Source organism: Olea europaea, chromosome 15, assembly GCF_002742605.1.
Source record: "Olea europaea var. sylvestris chromosome 15, O_europaea_v1, whole genome shotgun sequence".
In the NCBI taxonomy this organism is placed as follows: Eukaryota; Viridiplantae; Streptophyta; class Magnoliopsida; order Lamiales; family Oleaceae; genus Olea; species Olea europaea.
In genome coordinates, this window is record NC_036251.1 from 5759390 (window position 1) to 5769693 (window position 10304).

General features: G+C 33.6%; 1 protein-coding gene across 1 annotated transcript; it reads right to left on the bottom strand.

Moving 5' to 3' along the window:
- Window positions 1-348: 348 nt before the first annotated feature.
- LOC111409942 (cytochrome P450 78A9) lies at window positions 349-2540 on the bottom strand. Its single transcript, XM_023040073.1, has 2 exons — window positions 1533-2540; window positions 349-1236 (listed from the first exon to the last, which is right to left on the bottom strand). Exons 1-2 carry the CDS (start codon window positions 2493-2495, stop codon window positions 607-609), a joined length of 1593 nt encoding a protein of 530 aa, XP_022895841.1. The 5' UTR covers window positions 2496-2540; the 3' UTR covers window positions 349-606.
- Window positions 2541-10304: the final 7764 nt, after the last annotated feature.

Consider the following 10304-nt stretch of genomic DNA (forward strand, 5'->3'; position numbering starts at 1 on the left):
TGCACTTTCTTAAGCTAAAAAGATAACATAATATCGAGTGAAGTAGGTTTACGTGTGATATAAAAAATAGTGTAAATAGCATTCTCTTGAATAAAAAATTTGTAAATAATATCCTCATTAAACCATACTACTACTATATATTTATTTAGCCTCTATTTGGTGTAGATTAAAATCAAATTTTTAGTAGATTGTGATAAAAGTTGATGAAATTTATAGTTGAAAAGTTGCGAGTCTCATGGGATGTGTGGTTACAAATAATTGTTCACTTTGATTTGAATCCAAACCAAACAAAGCCTTAGCAATATTTTCTTTAATTCTAATGTGATGTGCCAAATATAGCCTAAAGGATAAACAGAAGTCAATATGGAGAGTGACATTGAAAATAGTACTTACCATTACGACATTTATGTACGTAAAAGTAGAAGATAACAATCCTTCTTATAAATTGTTTAAAAGAAGGTAAAATCACAACCACCAACTTACAAAGCAAACAAGAGGTAAAGAGGGTTGGAGAAGGTATTTATTTATTTTAGGGTTTGATGAAACGTTGAAGTTGCTTCCATGCATGAGTAGTATCTATTTTGCGTTCTTATTTTTCTTTTATAATTAGTAAATTGAGCTGCAAATAGATCGCTTTGATCGTACCCTAACCATCAACGGATTGGCCATTTCACAAGAAAGTTTCAGCACCTCAGATAAGTCGATTTGACCACAAGGCAAGAACTCGAATTCATGCAACAGGGATGCGATCCAAAATGTGACCGTGGTTAGAGCCAATGTCTTACCTGGGCAAGACCTGCGACCAGACCCAAATGGTGCAAGCCTGAGATCAGATCCGAGCACCGAGAATTCTAAATTTGGAGCCTCGCTTAAAAACCTTTCGGGCTTAAATTCCAATGGATCGTTCCAAACTTCCGGATCCCTAGTGATGGCCCACATGTTAACCATTGCTGTGGTCCAAGCTGGTACGCGATATCCATCAACAACTGAGTCGGCTATCGCTAATCGAGCCCAAGATAGAAGTGGACCCGGTGGATGCAACCTCAATACTTCCTTTATTACCGCCGTCAAATATACCAATTCCATCAAATCGGGCTCCATCACCGCACGTGAACTTCCAACAACCTTGTCCAACTCATTGTGGACCTTTGATTGGATATCGGGCCTTAACATCAATCTTGCCAATATCCACTCTATCAGAACTGCCACAGTATCAGTACCCCTAAATATCATTTCCTGCAACATAGGATAAAAAAATATTATCATAGGCAAAAACCAGGCTTATGAGATGGATATCTACATATTCATTTGGCTAAATTATATTCATGCGATCAATCCTTAAGAATAACCATGATATCATTACGAACGAGGCCTTTTCCTCCTTCCACGTAATTGAATTGACTTAGGTCAGAAGTATTCCCTTTTGGGTTGTGAGCCGCAAAAGTAAACTACTTATATGTGAAAAATTATAGTTATAGTTAAACATGAATCATAGAAAAGGACTGGAGTATTTTGTGGGCTTTTTTGCATACCCAAAGAACGGCGACCATGTCGGATTCCGACAACCTATCCGGCCCTTGAAGAGACAGCAATACATCAACAAAATCACGACCAACCTCTCCGGATTCTGCCTTGTGTTCTTCGATAATACGGCCGACAAACCGGTTAACTTTGGGTACGAGGTTGAAGCATCTTAACCGGATCTTTTGCATGTCGAAATCATACAACCATGGAAGATGATCAGACCAATTCGTCATACCCAACAAATCATACCCTTCATCTACCAATTTCTGCAATTCATTTGTTTCATAATTGTAGGAATCCAGCTTGTAATTCTTACCAAAGACAGAGCACATCATGTTATTAAGAGAAGCCCGTTTCAGTGCATCCCTGGCCCGAATCTCACCCTTTTCAGCACGAAACATTGCCACCAGCTGATTAGCAATCTCCGACCTTTGAAACTCCGAAGCCTTAATTTGCTTCGGACAAAATAGGTGGGCAGCGGAGATTCTACGGAGGCTCCTCCAGTAAACACCGTAGGGGGCGAAGCCGATGGCTTTATTGAACATAAGATTATAGGCCGATTCCTTCACCGGACGATCGGCAAAAGTTGAACTATTCAGTATTTCTTTCGCAATATCGGGATTACACGTAACAATTACGCGTGTTTCGCCAAGGCTGAACGCCATTAGACGCTTGGCCTTGCAAGATTCCGCCATGGCTGCAATTTTATGGTGAGCTAAACCCATCATGAGTTTCATGCTTCCAATAATTGGGATACCATTTGGGCCGGGTATTGGCTTAGTACAGGCGAGTTTTCGCCATTTGTATTTACCCCAAGCTGGGCCACCGGGGTGTGCCCAGAAAATCAAGTTCATGCATAGCCATGCGAGAAGAGCAAGAAATGTAAGGGTTATGGAGTTTATGAAAGTGAAAGATTTGCATTTTGAAGCTATGGCGAAAAGCCAGAGGTTTTCGAATTCATCTGATCTCATTTTGGTGAAGAAAGAGGGAAATTTAAGCTGAAAAATGGAGTTTGCTTTGAGTTTCTTGGCTTGGAGAGACAAGGGCATGAGGGTATATATAGGGCTCGACCAAGTGAAAAGTACAGTGATTATTATCCACACACGACGAATTATCAAAATACCCTTTATGTTATTTAATGATTTTTGAATTTTTTACAAGGTGTCCTATTCTAGACTAATCCTTGGGTCTGTGATCCGGCCCCTCTTCACACAGTCCGATTAATCGCAGGATGTGCCTCCAACTGGCCAGGGTCCGAGCGCTCCCCACCTGGTCTGACAAAGTGCCAAGCAAGCCAATCCAAGTTGCACCTTGCCTTCCAAGAATAATCCTTGCCTTCCAAGTTCCCACTTGCCTTCCAAGAAACATAGTTTAGCAAATTTCAACTAAATTTCTAGCACGCCAACCACTTGTAAAAACCCCAAAGGGTACTTAGAGGTGCTAAAAGTCAGGTTGCCTAAATCTTATTTTGCCCCAGTTTGCTTATAAAAGCGAGTCATAGATCAAGTTGTCTATAGAAACAAGTCGTACATCAATTCATCTAGAGAAGCAAGTCGTGAACTGACTCGTCAAGAGAGACATGACATACCTAACTTTATAAGCTTGCGAAATTTTGTTTATTCCAAAAATCAACAACGAATTATTGGCTCTGGTGTCCCATCCAATCTAAGTCCATCCCCTTCTATTAATCAGTAGGTTGCCCTAACACCAATAAAGACAAACAAGATTCCAGAACTCGAACTCGAACTCGATAAAGAGAATTACGTCTTCAGGGATTATAAGCAACTTTTGTAAAGATCTAAAATCATTCTTCTTACCCATTGAACTGCAGAATTATTCAGACTCATAGCATCGAGCCTTTCATATTCTAAATGAGATTGTGTTATTTCATTCCAATTTGTTAGGTGCCTCTACGATCACTCGAAGGGTTAGTCAGTACAACATGCCAACTTGTTCTCTCGATTTTTCTTTATAAGTTTGAGATTTAAAAAAAAACAACAACTACTACTACCAAAACGTATTTAATTTCATTAAAAAGTACAACGTCATCAGATAAAAAGAGTTTATAATAATGATTAACTATTTATATAAATAGATATTCGTTTAATTATAGTGACAGATTTGAGGAGCGCCGCACGATTGCGCTACGAAAATAGAAAGATGGTTTCTACTTGGAGTTTGAGGTAAGAGGGTGTAGTCCAATGAGATTTAATTGCGTGTTCTTTATGCTAATTAATGACGGATTAAAACGTCATTAATTATATGTTAATAGTATTCGGGGCCCACTTAACGGGAATAGTGGACATCCCTTACGTCACATAATGTCGGCACTGGTTGTGGTGACGCATGTTTTTGGTATTAATGACACACATCAGTTAAACTAATTGTTATTATATGTGTAGGACAATTTGAGATTTGCTTTGCTGTCTATTTAGGGTTCGTGGGACAAAGTTTTTGACAAAAATTATCGATTTTGACAGAAAAAAAATAAAAAATCGATGAATATACGTGATTAAAGAGTATATAAAAATCGTGATGTCATAAAATGTTTGATTTTAATATTAAAATGTGATCGGTGAAAAAATTGATAAAATTTTATTGAAAGTTCGTAAAATAAGCACTTAGCCGTCTCATTGATTGTTTTACAACTAAATTTTTTACAAATCACTTAATTAATTTATTGCTATTGTTAACAAGAAAAATTACATTGAACCTAGATTGTTGGACGGAAGGTGGGATATTGTTGTCTAGTGAGAGAGCATGTTCTTTATACGAACGAGGGACACTTTACGATGGTTTCGAACAAGACCTTACAACTTTATTTAGAGGTGTAAAAATGAAAAATATACCATTTAAATTTCAAATGAGATGGAAAAATCAGTAGCATATATTAATGGATTTATAAAAGATCAAGTCTTCTATTGACCAAATCAAATATTTAGAAATAAGGAAATCATCAAGACCTTTGTGTTGGAATTTTATGAAACTTTAAATGTCATGAAATTGAAAATCAAATTACTTAATTGTCAAGGTCCTCCATATCAAATTACAAGAGAATTATTAAGTGCGGAACATACCTTAATTCATTGGGAATAATTCTTTAATATTGGATCTTGATTCAAAATCTTGAATATTGACTATTTTGATTCTTGAGTTCTTGGTTTTACTTCTTAATTCATAGTTTTGATTCTTGAATTTCTTCTTTTTGATTCTTGATTGTAGATTGTGTGTTCTTGATTGACGATTTTTGGATCTTCTTCTTCAATATACTTTCTCTTGTATTTTTGTGTTGTTGAGATGACACAAAGAATGAGAGGTTGCATATGAATTGAGAACCATAATTCTATATATAGTTTTTATATATATTTCGTTTATCATGAAATAAAATTCTAAAAGAATCGGGCCTCCAGACGTATAATTCGACCCATTTTATTAAGATACCCAACTCTCAATTACTTAATTTTTTTATTAGATCACATTAGTTTTGGACTTAATTTTAAAATATCATTTATATATAATTAATTACATATGTCAGCCAACCTAGCAAATTAAATAATCTCCCAATAATCTTCTACTTGAGCTACATATATTACCTTATAAATGTGTATAATCTTATGAGCTTAATATCATAACCAAAAATATCTTTGAACAATCTCATCCATTAATTATGTCAATAGAGGATTAAAGCAGTCTTCATTACAGGTATCATCACTAAACCCTTAATGGTCATGCATATCAAGACAATCAGATGACATAGATCAAATGTAGATGTGTAGCATGAAAATTACATGCAATGTGATCTAAATATGCCTATTTCCAATTGATCACACCTTATTTTTTAATGAGATAAAAAAAACCTTTAATTAGAATGAAAATTGATCTGAATACTTTATTTTGAGTTATATTGAATATTCATGGATAAAAATATATGTCTAAAACAGATAACATCCGAACACAAACTCCCACTAAACTAACATATCTTCAAAATATGCAATGCCCATGTGAGCATTATGCTAATGAAAGACCTTGGTGGCAGCCATTTAGTAAATGGATCCATAATTATGGAGTTTGTCCTAATAAGCTTTATAGAAACCTGATTACTTTGAATTCTTTCCTTAATAGCTAGAAATTTGATGTCTAGAAACTTTGACATTGCCAAGCTTCTATTGCAATACAAAACTACTATTGTCACAAAATAACTTAAGTGGTCTTTCAATTCTATCTAAACTATGTAGCCTAGTGACAAAATTCGCACTCATATTTTATGATCAAAATCAGAATATTCAATGATCTCCAATTGGTCTGATTTCTTGTATGTGATCATGTAATCCTTAGATCTTTATAGATACTGAATAACCCACTGACTACTTTCTAAATATCTATCCTAGAGTTACTTAAATATTGTACAACATTCCAATAATAAATATTATATTCGAATGCATGCAGACCAAGCATACATTAAATTCCTAACTGCTGAAGCATATGGAATTTTCTATATTTCATTTTCTTTAAGTTTATCCTTATGGTATTGATTAAGACTAAACTTGTCTCCTTTAGCAACATGGGTATCACATGGTTTACATACTTACATTTCACTCTTAAGAACCTTTTCCATATAACTCTTTTGTAATAATTCAAAAATGCTCCGAGAATTATCTAGTATATCTACATCCTTAATACAAAATAGGCGTCACCAAGATCTTTCGTTTCAAAATTCCATGACAAAATCTTTTTTTTTTTTTTTTTTTTTTTTTTTTTTTTATAAGAAATATTTATCAAAAGTTTTGTTTTGTGCAATAAGCATATATCATCATAGGGAAGTAGTATGTCATCGACATACAATACCATGAAAATATGCTTACTCCCACTTAACTTGTGATATACACAATCATCAACTGAGTTCGTCTTAAAACCAAACGAAATAATTATTTGATGAAATTTGTGATGCCATTGATGGTAAACTTGCTTAAGCCCATAGAAAGATTTCTTTATTTGTAAGCCATTTGTCGTAGCCTAAGTTCAAAATGTATCACAAATGCCATAATAGTCCTAAAAGATTCTTTCATAGAAATCATAGAGAAGGTCTCTTAATGTCAATACCTTCCTTTTGAGTAAAGTCATTTGCAACAAGACGAATCTTTTGTCTCTCCACACCATCCTTCAAATCTTTCTTGATTTTAAACATCCATTTACAACCAATAAATTTTGCATCTTCAGGCAATGGGATGAGATCCTAAATGTCATTATCTTTTATGAACTTTATTTCTCTATTCATGACATCAATCCACTCTTGAGAATTATTCCTTTACACGGCTTGATGAAGGTTGATTGATCAGATCTTCTTCCATCAATCCAATGTCATTCATATTTTCTTGCAAAAAGACTATTAAGTTATCCAAAATGCCTTTCTCTTTTTCTAGAGGATTTCCTTAATTGCGTTTGTTCTTGATGTTGATGAGTTTGTTTTTCTGGAACAACCTCTTGATTGCATATAAGGGATTTTATAATATTATCTTGATCTGAAATTGCTTCTTGAATAAGATATGGAGCAAGAATTTGTCCCTGATCCTTATCATTGCCAATTACAACAGAAGAAATATATACATATTCTTCCTCAAAGGCAAAATCATTAACCTTATAACATTATCTCTCTTTCCTCCCCCCCCCCCCCCAAAGTTTTTTTTTTTTTAAACATTTTTCATTTTTAAAACTGACCCGTGGGATCTTAAATTTGTAACCCCTTAATAGTTTATTTGAAACTTTATTGAGAATTTAACCAGTAGCATTTAGTGCTTCTTCCTGGAGAGATTCTACCAATGTGAAATGACTAATCATACTCATCAAATCCTTAAATATTTTGTTTTGTCTCTCAACAACACCATTCATGCTAAGGATCTCTAGCATGGTGTACTGTAGGACGAATCTACATTCATCTAGAAATTTTAGCTAAGGTCATGGACGTTGTTTTCGTGATCCTTCATATTCGTCATAGTATTCACCACCAAGGCTAGATCTGACGTGTTTTATTTTTTTTTTTTTGCTAAGTTGATTTTCAACTTCAGTCTTGTATGAATTGAAGATGTCTAATGTTTGGTATTTCTCATAGATGAGATATAAGTTGCCATAGTGAGAAAAATTTGTGTACGGACATAATAAATTACTCTTGCCCATTCCAAGAAGCCATAGGAAATGACCTACAGATATCTGTATAAATTAGCTCTTAGATTTTGAAATCTTATTGGCACCCAATCTCCTTATGTTTATTTGTTTCCCCTTAATGTGATTAACATAAACGCTTAAATCTGAAAAATTAAGGAGATTAAGAATTTCTTCTGACACAAAACTTTTCATTCTCTTTCGAGAGATGTGACCTACTCGCTTGTGCTTTAATGAAGCGAAATTCTCATTGATTAATTCATGTTTAATAAATCATGAATTTACATACGAGGTGTATTTATAAAAGGCAGACGTATTAAGCAAATATAAGTTATTATAACCAGATAAAGAATTGGTACTCAATATTTAAATTAAGAAAAGGACCAAATTGACTATTTTTACATGAACAAGAGTAACTGAATTTGTCAAACGTAGAAATAAAAACCAAATTTTGTCTAAAAGATGGTACACTAAATATCTCTCCAAATTCAAATAATAATCAATCTTTAATGATAACCTAAAACTCCATGTGGCCTCAACTTTAATTGATTAGTCATCGCCCCACATAGATGAGTCTTTCTGTATCAATTGACGTGGCAGTTCAGGCAACCCTGCATAAATATATTTATATGTGTAGTGGCACAATAATTTATCCACCAAATATATCTTGATATCAAAACTAAATTAACCTCAAAACAAGCCAAAGTAAGAAGTGTACTTTCCTTTACACGCTAAGCGTGTTTTTTAGTATAGACTCTCTTTATGTGTTCCAGATTCACAAAATTAATAGCCTAATTATTTATTTTTTCAAGCTTTTGCTGCTTCTTTTGAGCTGAACTCGATGCAACTTCCTTATCATTTAACCTATCATTAAAGGTACTTGCTAAGTAAGTACTTCCACTTATCTCTTACTTTATATATTTTCTTCTCACACACAATATAAATGAGCTCATCAAGAGTCTACTTTTCCCTTTTGACGGCTGTAACTGACTTTAAATTAACCAAATGTGTACAAAGAGAAATCAAAACCAAATGCATGAGCAAGTCATTGGACAACTCAAGCTTTAATGCTTTTAATTTTGAAGCAAGATAAGACATGTCCATGATGTACTCCCTTACGTTTTCTTTGACTTTATACTGTAGTGAAACCAAGTTTGGTAGAAGCGTACTGGTTTCGACCATATCGCTTTTTCGCACAGCATTTTGGAATATCTTTAGGAAAGTCCTTGGCAACTCCTTATTAGACATATCGTCCCTATATGTTACTTAAATTTCACACTTTATGATTATAAGACTTTTGCAGTTTGAGCGATCCCACTTATTTGAGCCCCTTTTTTATAAGTGGAACTCTTATCCGTAAGAGTAGTGGGTTGTTCAATCCTTAACGCAAGGTCTAGATCTATTTCACCAGAACGATACAAACATTCTCTTTTTCAGTCTTTAAACTTTAGTTCAAGCATAGGAATTGAATTGATATTGCCAAATATTGCAAAAGTTGATAGATTGATTGAATAGAGAACTTAAGCATGATATGTTCACATGGTAATTCATATTGATCAATCAAGAAATTCAAATAATAGTGGACCCTTTCATAACAGACTGGGCACAACATTGACATATAGTCATTGGACAAAAATATCAACATATAAGTGGTATTCTTGGTGAAGTAATCAAATATTGACGATAAATTCGATTAAGCATTCAGTCTATCTTTAGATCGATTCAATATCGTCACATATTTATTATCACAAGTGTGTAAACCATTCAGCCAAATATCAACATTTCTTTGATCTTGTGGACGTCCGCATGAATTATGTACACACAATATTCCTAACATAGCAAAAAAATTAATTGAAACAAGAGATGTTACTTTGGTAACATGTTATTTCAATTAATCTATTTTAGGAAGTTAGTAATTCGAAATAAACTTTAAGTAATTATATTTGAAATTGATACCGCAAAAGTAGTGCTACAGCGCCCAGCGTAGTCCAATCAAGGGTGCTATAGTTCCTGGCTGGCACTATCGCCCTGCTCCAAAAACTACAAAGACAGCACTGTAGTGAATCTATAGTTTATAAAAATTACCAAAAAATCTGAATTTTTGAATTTTAAGGTTAAAATTCACATCTTAAATTAGAAAATCCAAATCATAACTTTCAACTCTAAAATTCTTTCTTGAAAAATTTTGAATTTTGAAATTTATGGCTAAAATTCATATTCCAAACTAAAATGTTCCAAAATTCAACATATGAATTTCAACCATAAAATTCTTTTTTACTCTTAATGGTCCAACATGGATTTGGCTCTGATACCAATTGTTGAAATTTTATGACAATCTAAACCTCATGAATTGAAAACCTAGTTACTTAATTATCAAGTTCCTCTATGTCAAATTACTAAGGGTATGTTTGATTGCAAATATGAAATTTATATAGAAGAAAAAATAAATTCTAGGCAATTGAGTTGCCTAGAAATTATTTGTATGGAAATTATTAATTAAATGTGTTTGATTGATTTTATTTTTTTAATCTAGAAAATGTTATACTTGTTCATTTTCTATTAGTAAATAGATAGGAGAGAGTGGGAGCAGATGAGAGATAAAGAGAGAGTGATTTATTTGGAAA